The sequence below is a fragment of the Corvus moneduloides genome, chromosome 1, assembly GCF_009650955.1.
Source record: "Corvus moneduloides isolate bCorMon1 chromosome 1, bCorMon1.pri, whole genome shotgun sequence".
In the NCBI taxonomy this organism is placed as follows: Eukaryota; Metazoa; Chordata; class Aves; order Passeriformes; family Corvidae; genus Corvus; species Corvus moneduloides.
Genome location: NC_045476.1, coordinates 56,709,134 through 56,724,593, shown reverse-complemented (window position 1 = coordinate 56,724,593; position 15,460 = coordinate 56,709,134). Strand labels below are relative to the sequence as shown.

Genomic DNA, 15,460 nt, shown 5'->3' with positions numbered 1-15,460 from the left:
GGACAAACTACATTTGGATATTACCAATACACAGACATATATTACTGCCAAAATTTTCCCTCAGCTTTTCAAAGAAGTAAGCTCAACAAAACATCTAAAATGGAAATGGGAAAAACTCAATTTTTATGCAATAATTAGATTTTTAAGCATAACATTCTCATGTTATTAAAATAAATTGATGCTAATTACCAAAATAAGTCTGGAATGTATTCACCAGCTACTGCAGTCTCATCCCAATCTTACATGCAGGTAATAAAAACCAAACCACTTTTATCAGCAGGTTTTCTTTAGTACATACTTCTATGTGTGCATAAGTTTGCATATCCGTACGTACTGCACACATACGTACTTGTTTTTAATATGTAACTTTCACTAAATATGCTATATTTACTATACAGAGGTGGGGTTTTTTTTAAGAAGAGTGGTAAATCACATACTTTTAGAAGGATCTTGTTGGAGATTATCATTCAGAGTCTACTTGAAATTATTACATACGAAATAAAGTGAAAAGTAGATAGTTTGCATTCTTCCCCAGAAGAATTGGTCAGGAAAAATGGGGTAGGTGGCATGGTTCAGACAAAAGCCAAACAAAATAGCAAAATGAATGAATCCCTGAAAAAAAGTCAGTTATGACAAAAAGTTCTGGTTGAAACGAACAATTAAGCTGCTTGTGAAGATTGTGTAAAGACCTACTCACAGAAAAGCATGTCTGCATTGGCATCTTCATAATGTGGCTAAAAGTAGGAAAAATCACTTCTCTATACATGTTCTACGGCAATGGTATTCTCACATTTTACCTGTATTGACCCTATCTGTGCATTACAAATTTTTGTGGAGGTTATTTCAGCTACATTTATTAAAAATACTTGCTATAACACTTTTAGTAAGAAAAGTAATATGTGACAATGTCATGTTACCAGTTATTGTTAATCCCTCCCTCTTTAAAGTTTTGAAGAATACAAATTAATAAACTCTCACTTCACTAATGAATGGTTTGCTGAGATTTAACCAAACCTGAGCCCAGCTGGAACCTTCACTTGGATTAATCACACCGATAGAAAAACATTTAAAATGTCCCATTCCATTTGTCAACAAGTTACATCCACTTTATACTAAGTAAATGTACAGATTTTAGTAAAAGTGGAACTATACTAATTGACCTAAGTTTGAGTTTCTCCTCACCAGTATTTAAAAGTACAGCTTAGAAAGAATTAAAAGGATATGAGCAGTGGCATCTGTTCAATTACACATGTATACATTCATATATATCAATACCTGTATTGCACAAGAAAACTTCAAGACATTTCAATTTTTTTGATTAATTCTTGCAATAAACTATGATTTAAAGTATTTTACTTATATTTTGTTTTTCTATGCAGTTTCATAAATATTATCTAGATGCCACCATGCACGTGAATCAAGCATAGCTGAAGCTATCATGATAAAAAACCAACACGAAACATAATATATTGTTCTTCATAATGAAAACAAATGACACCCCCTAACCATAATCAAAGAGTCTGTCTAAAGCTCTTCAAATTGTCTTTTTTAACACGTGACATGTAGACGAAAGTGGTAATAGGTTCATAAAGTTAAAGCATAAGGTACTGTGCAACACAAAAATGTAAAGGAAAAAAAGGATAAAAATAAGTTCTTAAGGAAGAGAAGTGTATCAAAAGGAAAGGAGGATATCAAAGAGGGAGATTAGCACTGGTAGCACAGACTGAGAAAAGGAGAAAGACCAGCAAAGATCATAAAAAATGTTCAAACCCGAACAGTTTTGCAGCAGAAATTGACTATCTGAAGTATTTTACACCTCAATGCCCTCAACACACTCCACAGAAAGCAGGCTCACAGCCAGACTGCCAACATCTCTTCCTGGCAGGCTTCCCAACTCTCTAGGTATCCAGAAAGCTTTCCCTAGAAATTTTGCCCATGGAGCCAGAAACACAGAGTACCCAGTGAAACACAGAGTACCCAGTGTCTGAAACCTAGAGTTTACTGCTGGTGATATACACAAGATGCTACATTCTTTTCTTTTGTAGCTATAAAGATACAACTTAAGCTTCTTACATGTGAAGGACAGGCTTCTCCTACATTATATATGCTATAATTCTGCACATCCTACTAACCTTCTGTAAATTAGTTCCAATTTGAGTTCACTTCATCCCATCATTTGGACAAAAGTAGAAAGACGTGGCTTCTGCAGTACCTTTTTTAAAGAAAATTAAATCTTCCTATCTGCAGTAGAAATACTTCGCTTAATATATTATAATAAGGCAAGGTTTTTTACAGTAATTTAATATCTTCTGTCACATTAAAGAACATAGCTGAGGGAAAGAACACAAAATATGCTTTCAAACTATATTCCTGTGTGCTTGAAATTTTAACTACTTTTCCACTTATGTCAGCAGGCCTAAGACACTACCTCTTCTTACAAGTTTTGTCTTCCTTTCAGACTGCCATGGCCACAGGAACACTATTACAACATCCCAGTAACATCCTTCTCCTCTTCATGTCCAAACCACAGTGATACTCTGCATTCACCTTTGGTCAACTACATACACGTTAATTTATCTGACAATGCCAGTTGTACCAGGGTACGCTACACTGTAGCCTGCACACGTGCATTTCATTCCATTTACTATAGTCCATAACATCATCCAGCTTTTCCCATGTGATATTAACTCCCAAATTTCGTTTAGTTTGTTGATTCTATTAGTATTCATCTACTCATTTGACAAAGTAATTAGCTAAATACTGATGAGATTATGCTCAAGACTGGTCACAGACACACTGTTTTAATGTTGAAACCTCTTTCAGGACCCTCTGCAGTCACTCTGTTAGCTTATAAAAAAAAAATAGATAAGTCCTTTTATGATTGGGCAGTTCTGATCTTACTAACACATCTCCAAAAGCTCAACTGGCCTCTGACCCCAGAAATTGAGGGGTTCCTATAAAACTAATGCTTTCACTCTCTTGACTTTCTCATTGCTCGCATGCTCTGGCTGCCTCTTCCCTGAACAGCAGAGCCAGAGCTTTTTAACACCTTTGTGCTATGAAGAAAGAATAACTAGGTCACTTAAAAAACTAGTCCATTTGATTAGTCCTTCTTCCCTAGGTTTTGTTTTTTTTTTTTCCCATTTTACTTTTATACCTGGATTTAGGCTACTGAAGTTTCTAAGGAGTAGCTTCTCCTGAGTAGTAGTTGATGTTCAGCATTTTAACCATTTCTCTTGCAATTGCTGTAAAGTCACAATTGCTTAAAGCACACTATAAACCTTATTCAAATTATTAAATCTGCAATTTTAAGCCTGCTCCATATGAATGGTATTATATGGTTATAGAAATTGGTATTTAATATTTTTTCCTGAGACATGTTCTTGCCATTTCAGAATAATACAGATCATTACGAGATCTCACAGTAAAGTGAAATTTCTGTGAAAAGTATGGAACAAGTAATTTACTTGCTCTTAATTTGTTTCTCATATTCAACTCAATTAATGTTAGTAAAATTATGTACTGTGAATGAAAAAAATGAAGTTCACCTAATGAAAAATTCTGCCACCAGAAAAGGAGTGCACTCTGCTTTCAGATTTAAATATTACTCTGTTATCTGAAAGAATAGCCACATGCAGTATTTATTAATAAATACATCTCAGTGGAAGCCTACAAAATAAAAGATACTGCACCTACGCAAAAAGAAAGACAAAATCAAATCAGCATTACTTACTTGATTAAGTATATCTTGTTTCTGTAACACATGCAAGGAAAGAGAGAACATACATACATTAGTGCAGTGTCATAACACTCAAGCTCTGTTTTTTATAATAAAAATATTTTTAGTGAAAGGTTAGTGATTTAGATGAGCTGGTTTAAGACATTCGATAGAATATCCCATTTTCTTGCATTAGCACATAAGTCAAGAAAATGGTTCTAAGTCAGCATTCTAGTCTTGATTAGACAGCGTAAGCAATTTATTTCTAAACATGCAATGACAGATAACCAAGAAAGAAAAATAAATATAATATTAGTCTTTCAACCCTGTGTACTTTTAAAAAGCATAAAAATTAATTGTTACCAAGAAGAGTCATAAATTAAACAAATTATCTGAACTGAATAATTCTAAACTCCAAGTGGGAAGGTCACGGAGCAGATGATCCTCAGTGCCATCACATGGCACATACAGGAGCACCAGGGGATCAGGCCAGGCCAGCCAGAGCTTCAGAAAGGCAGATCTTGCTTGACTCACTGGTCCTTGACACCTAAACTCCTTCTATGACATGGTGATCTGCTTAGTAGATGAGGGAAAGGCTGTGGATATTGTCTACCTAGACTTCTGTAGAATCTTTATCCTTAAGGTTGGAAAAGACCTCTAAGTTCTTCAGTACAGCCTTTGACACTGCATTCTCCTTGAGAAACTGTCTGCTCATGGCTTGGACAGGTGTACCCTTTGCTGGGTAATAAACTGGCCAGGTAGTCAGACCTAGGGAGTGGTAGTCAGTGGAGTTATAACCAGTTGGTAGCCAGTCACAAGTGGTGTTTCCCAAGACTTACCAAGTCCTGGATAATACCTTTATCAAGGATCTGGGCAAAGGTATTGATGCCTTAGGTTTTAACTTTCATATTTTTCAAATCCTGTACTGCCTAGTGTGTAACTGAAGTGTCTTGTAGCCTGTTAACTTCTGCTCTCTCGTGCTAGGTAGATATAACAAAGCCTCTTCAGGGCTGCTCTCCAAGGACACTCAGACTGTCCTAGGCCCAAGAAGTATAAACCAAAAAGCCTCTAAAGGGGGGCAAGCTGAGGGGAATTACATCATTAAACTGAAGCTTTAATTGGAGAATTAACCCTGATATGCAAATGAACCAAACCTATAAAAGTGTGAAGTGTCGTCCATCTTGGGGTCTATCTTGGCAGTAGCCTGTGGCTCCCGAGAGGGTACCTTTGAGGGCCTTTCAAATAAATACCTGCTTTTATTCCCTTACTCCTGTCTAGTCTCTGTTTTTAGTTGGCCTCTCAAGGCATCAGTATGAATTGCACCTTAGTCAGTCTGAAGATGATGCCCTGTTGGGCAAGAGCTTTGATTTCCTACTTGAGGGTAGGAAGGCTCTGCACAGGGATCTGGACAGGCTGGATCAACAGACTGAGGTCGATGTTATGAGGTTCAACAAGGCCAAGTGCTGGGTCCTGCATTTGGGTCACAATAAGCCAAGGCAGCTCCACGGGCTGGCAGAAAAGTGTCTGGAAAGCTGCCCAGCAGAAAAGGAGCTGGGGGTGCTGGTTGACATCCAGTTAAACATGGTCCAGCATGTGCCCAGGTGGCCAAGAAAGCCAGTGGACTTCTTGGTAAACAAAAAATTAGGATGCACTCAGAAAGGATGACAACACTAGGACCACAAGCACACAATGCTTGTAATGGGCAACACAACTGCCCATTTTAACACTGTCTGTAGCTCTATCTGCTTTCCTAAGTCTTGCCAACCTATTCAACGCTCCCCTCAAAGTGAAATGATTGAAATTAATTAATATAAATAGATCTCAAATGATGAAAAGAATATTTATCGATCACAGCTTTCCTAGAGGCTGGTCTTAGCCTACCTATGTGTCTTATACCATGTATAAAATCCATTCTTAATTACCTCTTTGATATTGACTTAGAGAAGAAGGTGAAAGGGCAGGTGTTCAGTAGCATTTGTGAAATTTTAGGCATCTCCCTTAGATTGAAATCAGAAGGTAAAAGCTCCATAAATAAACTCCCTATAGTAGATAACTTTCTGATAAGTAGATACACCATTTCTGCTAAACCCAAAATCCACTCACTGAACAAGATATAAAATAATATAAAAACAAACCAGATTATTTCAGGTTGCAAGTTTTGAGTACCAATGGCTTTTCTTTTGCTATTTGCATTCCATTAGATCAGCTTGTGATAAAAAACTTCTCTGTAAAACCAATGGAGCAGAATAAATTCCTGAACCCTTTAAATATATAAGTAAATATTTAAATAAATATATCACTCTTCTAAATTTGCCATAGCTCTATGTCGCATGTTTACTGCTAAAAAACTGGCATCATCTTTTGGTACTTTAAAAAAAATTTGGGAGTATTTATAAGATAATGATCTAGGGAAGAGAGAGGTAAAATGGAAATATGATGGTATCCTCTACAAAACACAACAACAAAACAGCAGTGCTGTCCAGAATATATGGAAATAAATAGCTGCACTAAGATTGATGCCAGCTGGATCAGTTAATTTTTGTCATCTCATTTACAGATAATAATTAATTACTTACACCCAATCCACAGAGTCCTCATCCAACCACATAAAATCAACTTGCAAATCATTCTGTAAAGAGTTTATCCACACAGCAGGCTGAATGCATGCCAGAAATATGGACACACCTGTGCAAAGGCAGTTCGCTTGTCAGAACAGAATATTCACTCAGTGGCAGAGGAAATTTTAGCCACTTTGCTTCCAGTTCTGCAGCTTGTGGGACGAACCTTGAGCTAACAAATCTTAACAGATCCAAAGCAGATTTGTTTCTAGCCAGGTTTTCTTTATGTTGCACTCTCTGAAGTCTAAGTGCTAAGCAGCAAAGTACAAAAGCTGTCAGGGTCAGCCTAGGTCCAGTATTGACCCAGGAGTAGTGAATAGCTTGATTCCTGCTGAAGACATTGAAGTCCTCACAGGGTGTCTGTCTTGAATTCCTTCCTCCCCTACCCTCCTCCTGTCCTGCTCCCTGCCCTGGGTATTCTGCTTCTCTATAATTCCTGGATGTTTCAGTACACTGGTAGAATTCTGCAAATGAATAGCTGCGAAAAGAAGAACAGGGAGATACCGTGCAGAGTCACAGACTCATCTCAAGACCAATTGTGTTTATTAATTCCAGTTTTGCACAGATTTTGCCAATTCACCTGGCTTCAGTCAGAACAGTTTTCCTGGGTACCCATCTTGCCATGACTCAGCTTCCATGTAGCCCCAAACTGGGAAAATTACTTTGTTAAAAGAGACTAATCACACCACTTTCAGTAATCACGTTTATGGAAAATTGATAATTTGAAAATATGTTACCTATGCGGCAACATATTATTTAAATATGCATAAAATGCACAGTTATTTTTTACTTTAACAGGGTAGATTTCACAAAACTGAACATGTTTTGTTATGTTGATAACATGTATGATAACTGAATATGTGAAGAATTTAAAAGAAAAAACATAGAATAGATTAAGACCATTTTATCAGTTCACATTTTTCCTACAAAAAGAACAAAACCAAAAATATGTCTATATTCTAAAAAAAAAGCAGATAAGGATGGTCCTACAGCCTAGGTCTCCCTATGTTACACTGGGGGATAAAGTAGATGATCACAGTATTCCCATCCATTTATATTCTACAAATGTATTTAACTAGAAACCTGGAAATTTAAGATGATCATTTATGATAATCTAAGGATCAGCTTACACTATTTTACTGAATTACAAAAATTTTTTCTCATAAACTAAAATGACCCACATTATGCTTTGCCAAGTTCAAAGCATCAAACAATTTTTCAATATCTATTAAATTAACTCATTAGTTGCAAGTAATTGTATTATTGCCAATAAGTTGTCAATAATTTTTGTACTTTACATCCTGAAATGTAAGATCAAGTAATTTTCATAATGGTTAGCACATTTTTCTATCCTGAATTTCACAAAATGTGAGCACAGTCAGAAATATTACTATTAGAAACATTACTGAAACAAGTTTTTATTTAGCTACATTCTGAATCACACTATTAGGATGTGCTAAGTGAATGCAAATTTCAATTGAGGATAAGAAAAGAAAACAATCTGGCTTTTTCTACCAGCCACACCAGAATACTTTGTCTAGTGGTGAATCTGTAGTGACAGTGTGCACACACAGCTTTTTTTTCAGCTGAATTCTTTGTTTCATAACATCAGAAAATCCCACTACTAGAAACAACACAAGAGAAACAGAATTTAAAAAGAAATCTTAATGGATGTTACTTTTATAACTTTTGAAATTATGCTTGACATTTCCAATCTTAAGAGACTTGAAAACCATATTAATCTTATTCAAAGGGTTGTGGAGGTGTTTTGGGGGGTTGTTTTTTATTTTTTGCAGGGGCGGTGGGGGGGAAGTCTGTGCACTGATTTTGGCTAGGATAGAGTTAATTTCCTTCACAGTAGCTTGTATGAAGCTTCGTTTTGGATTTGTGCTGGAAACAGTGTTGATAACAGAGGGATGCTTCAGGTATTTACAAAGAGTCAACGTCTTTTCTCACCCCAGCCCACCAGCAAGGCAGCTCAAGGTACATAAGAATTTGGGAAGGGGCACAGCTGGAATAGCTGACCCCAACAGACTATAGGGATATTCCAGATCATATAGCATCCTGGTTTTTTTACTTCTCAAACAATTTCAAATACCCCAAACACCTGATTTATAATTAATCTTCTATTTCAAATGCTTAGAATGGCTACAGAATTTGCCAATTGTCCCCCTCATTTCTGATCATTAAGAAACAAGAAAAATTACCCCTTCAGGATTATATTTTGCTAACACACCACTGCCATGGAATTCTTCTAAGACATCCTTAATTTTCTTGGTGGAATCTGAGTAAAAAAATAGAGAGAGAGAAAATGAAAATACAGAACACTGATTTACATAACATGAACAGTAATTAAAGAAAAAACAATCAAAACTGCTAATAGCTTTTCGCAATACACGTCAGTAATTTTCTGTAGCTGTATGAGAGCTGTGGGCACAAAGAAAATGAGAACATACTCTACCCTCTTCATGAGTACTGTAAAAACCAGCCAGTAAACACAAAATGCTCGGAAATGAACACTCTTTGACCTAATCCTTAACTATTAAATAGCATATTTCTGAAGGAGTTTTTTGCAGGACTATTTCAAGTCACTTCTCTTGTCCTTGAGTCAACCACAAAACATGGTCATTTCCACTAGCACAACAAAATCTCCTTTGGCAGATCTCTACTCCTGCCAGTGAGTAGAGGAGCTGGACAATATCAAGATAAATGGGAACCTTGCAGAAAAAACTCTTCAGTGCTCACATCACAGAAAACAAATGTTGCTCTCAAAACCTCAATTTTTGCAGAGCTCTCAGGTATTCTAAAAACTGTCAGCTTCAGTAACTTTTGTCTAACCGAATTGTGCAAATCCCTGCAGGTCAGAATCACGTAGATATAATTTTTCCAATTTAACTATGGGCAGAATAACAAAGCAATTATTCCAGTAAGTAGCCATTAAATAAAACCCTTGAACTCATATTCACTTAGAATTCATCATGCACACAACCATCTTTTCCACATTAAATAACTCAGCAATACAATAAAAATAACTCAGTTTTTTTCTTAAAAATGCAGTAGTTCAGTGTATAATGGTCAAATCTGCATAATGGCCACAACACTATGAATTAGTAATGAGTTCCAATTCAATGAATAAGAGAATAGGTGAACTTTGCATCTGCACTTTTATTTCTACAACAAAACCTGGAAGGAAAGTAGAGAAGCAAAGAATGAACCAAGAACAAGACTATCTAAAGCAATTATTTAGGCATGTAATATTAGAAACCTTAGGACCTAATATGGCTTTTACTAATTAAATAAACAAAATATGGCATTGTAATAGTTATTAGACTTAAAAGAAAACCATCATCTTAAAACTGACTCTAAGAAGTACATTTATCAAATTATGTGACCTGAAAGGAGAAAATGTAGCAGCCAAGGATTTGAACAATAGTTACATAACAGTTCTGTAACAGCTCATAGCACTTATAAACAGGATACAACACTAAAATTCAGTTTTAAGAGATGATGGAGGAGTTGTTTCCCTCCCACTCTCATATACAGTTTATACAGTAAAAAGAATGGCTTTTCCCAGTGTTTTTCATTTATCAAATTTTCTTAAATAAAAACACCTGGGACTATGTGTGGCCTCAATAAAATTGTTTATTTTCACTAATTGGGTATATTTCGGTTTTACTGCCAACTGTAAGCAATGGAGTTTAGCAGGTCTCATGGGCAGTCAAAGCAAATATTTATTTCATAAAATCATCTATAATCTTATTGTTCTGTCATTTGAAATAGAACAAAAATCACAACTTTATGTAAACAAAAACAATATAAGTAATAAATAAACAACTATGTTCAGCAACAAATTTTATTATCAGCTGTGATTAGAAGCTGGTGGGTTAGACACTTACTGACCAGGACAAGCACACAAATTGATGACTGACAAAAATTCATTTTTTATTTGGCTTCTATAATTTTAATATACTTTTCAGTATTGATATACATGGTTGTATATAAAAATCATTGCATCTTATGATAACGATGTCAATAACTACAAAAGCGGCAGTGTGAGATGAGCAGGTGTTATGGCAGAGGTGATTGAACCTTATCCTAAAAAAGGATTTTTCTGAACTTTAGAGGAAAGACAGCAAGGTCTCCTCACACCTCTTTTATTATCCAAATTAAAAAATACATAAATAAAATAGAAATGGACTGCTTTCTAGAGGGTTTAAAACAATGTCTTGAGGTTTTCTTTCAGCAATGACCATGCTTTCATTTCATATTTTGCCAGATAGTCTACTCATCTTTAAATCAGTATTATGCCTACGCAACTGTAATTAAAACCAAAACCTATGTCATGTTACTTATCGAAAATAAATTAAATTGTTGCTTTCCATTTTTTCATACTTTCCTTAGTCAAGTATCAAGATAGAAAATATGCTCTATAGCAGCAACAACACTTTTCACCTTTTTCATGCATGAGCTTAAAACAGTCACATCCAAAAAGCACAGATAGTTTCGTGTTTGAAGTAACTGTCAAGAAAAAAAGGTCTCTAGATGTAAATTCTGCTTTAGTTGTCCAGCAAAACTTTTCAAAATATTTCCACATTCAGGTCAGTAGCTGTAATTCTTTCGAGTACTACAGCCAAGGCAGAATCATTTTTTACAATCTTTTGTTCACAGTCATTCAATCATTTTTCCAGTTCATGTGACAGTATCCAAGCTAAAATAGAGATCTTTCAGAGTTCTCAAAATGACATATCGATATTTTAAGCAGAATGGCAACACACAATCTTCTGCCTGCATACTCTTTAACAGTGCTGACAACCCTCAGAAAAAATTAATTCTTCTTCCTCAGCCTCAAGTAGGCAAATATTGGGAACATGTTCCATCTTTAATAAGTTGACATAAAGGTATGTCAACTATTTGAAGAATAGGATTATTATCCACTCTTATTCAGGAATCACATAAAAAAACCCCAAAAAACCAAACACCAACCAAAAAAAACTGTCTTAGAAAGCCCTATGGACTAGAAACTCCAATAAAATGTTATCAACTCTACTTAAAAAATAGTCAAGTACATGCTTTCCATCAAAAAATAGGCAAAAAAATGCATAAAATATATACTAGAAGTAACTAGAAATAACTAGAAATTTCTAGAAGTAACTAGAAATTTTTCCTAAGTTTTTTTTCCTAAGCTTTCTAAATAGGAAGTAAAAACAATGGTACAGTTTTGTCTGATCCAAATCATCTACATAATCACTGTAAAATGCTGGTGTAAACACAAACATCAGAACAGATTCTGTATTCCCACTGTTTCCTAAAAGTACAGATGTTCTGCATGCCTTAGCAGCTTAGCACTTTGGAGCAATTTCAGTAAATTCATAAGTACCACTCATGTTAAAACACAAACATCATTTTAAACTCTGTTGGATTACTTAATTTTTAAAATCAAGGACAAATCCCTTCTTTGTCTAAGTCTCTGCATTCCAAGCTCTCCTCAAGAGAGATAGTTTCCAAATATGTGTATATATATATATAGTATATAGCCTGTCATGGCAGTGCTTAAATCCCATGTTATCTGCAAATTTATAGCTGGCACAGTACAAATTTAATGTAGCTTGAAATACAATGTTGTTTCATGAAAAATCTCTGTTTTCTTTGTTTTCACAATTTTGCTATTTTTATTACCCACTAGGGCAGAGTTTTGGGTGTCCAGCCAAAATACAGAAGAGCTTCAATTCTGTCCCCTGCCTGAACTGATTTCAACTCTTACTGTTCAACCCATCTTCTGTTGCAATTTACATTTAGTCAAGAGGCTGGAAGGAAAAAAAGGGAAACCGTGGCCCAGGATTCAGAGTTTGCCTTGGATGAGGTGAGATGTTGTTTCCTACCCGTGATGGCTTGACAGTGAGTTTGGGGCAGAATAAATAGGCAAGGCATGGTGAGGAAGACTGCTAACTGAAAAGCTGTTATAAGTACATGGGAGAAAAGTAGCTGGATTCTACACAGTGCTGCAGAAATTCTGTTTTAAATTAAGGCTCCAAAACAATAGAGATATAGAGGTGACTTGGGATAATGTTGTGTTTTTTTAGAATAAAAGCAAAACAATTAAAATAATGACACTAGAAATATGAAACCTGCATATATAAAAGCAAAAGTATCAAAGTGTCTGATTCTTCCTTAACTATCTTTCAGCCCTGACAAAGATACTTTTTATAACCAAAGACAAATTTACATACTAAGTTCAAAACCGTTTGAGGTTTAGCCCACATTAAAAATTATTATTCATTTTTTAAAGTGACTCAACTTCATATGAAGAAAATTGAGCATTCAGTTGAGACTGGAATTTGGTATATCATTTCTCCTATAATCAGAAAACATGAAACAGAAGGAAAACTTTCCCAGATCACACACTTTGCCTACATGTTCTCCCCATCCTCACAGAAAAGTCCTTCAAGAGAATTTTTTTCTTGAAAAAAAAGACTCATAAGACAACTTATATAAAACTCACATGCTATGTACAGAGAAATGTTTTTCAGTTCAAAAGGAAATAAGCATTAGAAAAAAATTATTCTGTTATGAGTTATAATTCTCAACAGAAAATCATAACAACCTGCATATTTATTGGGCCATAACTAATTTTAACACCTACAATAAAACGTAGAGTAATAACCACTTTCTACCTCTATATCCCTTTTGTAAACTTAATACAATATGAAACACATCACATACAAAACATAAAAGCTTCACGGATTTTCTCTACATCTTATTAGGGCTTAGAAAAGCAAAAGGTCCAACCATATACATGCAATTTTCTGCATGCCAGCAAAGCCTAGCTCCAATTCAAAAGCTCTGCTTGACAGATAAACCAAAGAGAAGCACTGAGAGAAATCCAGCAATCAGCTGACATTACAGTTTTTATACAGGTTCTTATTCTATGGACTTTTCTTTCTTTTGTGGATGCAACAATACAGTAATGTGTGTGTATCTAAATTTATACCCATAACTTCTTTTTCTTTTTGCCTAGTTCATTTTGTTCAGAGAACTGGATAATGCTTTTACTCGAGCTATAGCTGTGCTTAATCTAAACCTTTACTAGTCTAGAAATTCCAGTATATTAAAGCAGCCAAGCCTGCCAACAAACCTGTATGCAGCACCATTGAGCAAAGACTGTTCACCTTTCAACAGAACAGTTGTTACAGTAAAGACGTGGCTCATCGAGCATGACTCAGGCTTGCAGCATGTCTGTGTTGGTACGAGATGCCTGATGGTTGTTACTGAACTTGCAGAAGGCAGCAGCTTACATGTCCTGCCCATACATATGGCTGCAGGCTCACTGCCAAAGCTCTTTCAATATAGGTCACACCTCGGTTTTGGTTCATGATTTATAAGTGGTCTTTTGATGCAAATTTCACAAAGGAAACAAATATTTAAAACCTTTAATAGGGTAAACACTTGATTTTGGCTTTCTTTTAATGAGAATTTAAAACCTATTGTGGCCTTGTAAAAAATGGCCAAGAAGAAAAGGCAATCACTGTCCCGTGGCCTAAAGGTGACCTCCTAAACCTGCTGTTACCAATGGTTTGGGTAACACTCTGTAATCAGAAGAATTGGACTCCATCCTCCAGCAAATTACATTCTCATTGAATTCTATGACAATTAGGAAAATTGATTCTTAGAAAGTCAGAATTGGATGATGCCGCCTAAATAAATACAGTGGCAAGCGATTTCTGCAACAGGGAATGAAGGAGGTAGAACAAGAGAGAAGTAGGAGCAGCAGCTCCTGCTGCAGAGGAAAACCTCCTCCTGACACCCAAAGCAGGAGCTGCCTCTTCCACCCATCCTCCCTGCTGGGGCTCAGCAACACAAGGAGCAAGACAGATTCATTTTACCCATTGCTATGAACTAAATGATACTTGGACAAGGACTTCTTTGTGGAAATAAGCAATATTGACTGCGTGTGCCAACACATCTTTAGTCCACATTAACAAAAAATGTCCATCAAATCCCTCTTCCCTAAGCAAATGTTCAAGTGAAAAGTATATGGCAAACAACAGGGAGTTGGGGAGGCTTAATTTTAGTCTGCTAGTGGGATGAGCTTTCAAAGGAAGAAATAAGTAAAGGACAAAAACAGACTCCAGAACTTGAGCAGAACTGCAGCTAAGTCGTGTGTGTACTTAAAAACTGTCAAGTAAGAAAAGGAATGCATCAGATTTTTACATTGTAAAATGACTCCAGCTAACTTTCTTAGTGTCTTTTGGACTCCTTTGTTTCCTGGCATCCTGAAAATTATGTCTTCAACAGTCTGAAAGCTTTTCAGAGTGCATCTCTCAGAGGAAGACTGAGGATATCAGGGTGCTGTCAGTATTTGGGCTCCGTGGGACCAGGACCCCATGGATGCTCTGGGTCAGCAGGGCAGGCCCTGACCACCAGGGCCTGTCCCATCTACACAGGTGAAAGGGGGCAGCCCCAGGGCTGGGCATTGGGCACCTCCCTGGGGACAGGGCAAGTCCCCAAGACTGTCAGCCTCTTAAAAAGCACTTCGCACTGAGACCAGGAAGGAGGAGAAGCCTTGGGAGCTTCTCCAGTCCTCAGATCCCATCATCACAACTGTTTGAAAACTCATACAAACCTTCAGGAAATAATAGGTGCTTGTTTATTTCTCTTTCCTCATTTCCTGTTTATTTTTTGATATTTTTGTTTATATCTGATAGAGGCTCCCAGCTCAAAACTTTTTCAGTTAGAATGATGACAAAACAATTCTCTATTAAATTAAGGAAGGAATAATGTTGATAACGTATTTCACCCCAAACACTAAATCTAAGCACTAAGTAGTGAAGATTCAAATCAGTTTGGTTAGAAATTAAGCAGGTATTATTTTGGATTTTAAGTGGAAAAAGGGAAATGGCTTCGTAAGTTTGAGAATATTTCTACTGGTTTTGAAATGTACATTTTAAAAAATACGCTAGTTCACTTGTTTCTGTTTTCCCCAAAATGCCACTCCTCGAATCCTGTGTTCACACCAAGAAGGATATTGAGGGGCTCGAGTGTGTCCAGAGAAGGATAATGGATCCAGGGAAGGGTCTGTCACATAAGTCCTACAAGGAGCAGCTGAGGGTACTAGAGTTGTTTAGCC

General features: G+C 36.2%; 1 protein-coding gene across 10 annotated transcripts in view; it reads right to left on the bottom strand.

The window, feature by feature from the left end:
- Positions 1–15,460, bottom strand: part of DGKB (diacylglycerol kinase beta) — a 381,383-nt gene that overhangs the window by 262,885 nt on the left and 103,038 nt on the right. For 7 of the 10 annotated variants that reach the window (XM_032110604.1, XM_032110600.1, XM_032110590.1 and 4 more), the window contains 2 exons: positions 8,544–8,620; positions 3,734–3,754 (listed from right to left, as the gene is read on the bottom strand). The exons of 1 other annotated variant lie outside the window; for it this stretch is intronic. In XM_032110604.1, coding sequence (XP_031966495.1) covers positions 3,734–3,754; positions 8,544–8,620 — 98 coding nt within the window. The remainder of the gene's footprint in view (positions 1–3,733; positions 3,755–8,543; positions 8,621–15,460) is intronic. 2 more of the 10 variants (XM_032110622.1, XM_032110641.1) reach the window with 1 other exon arrangement.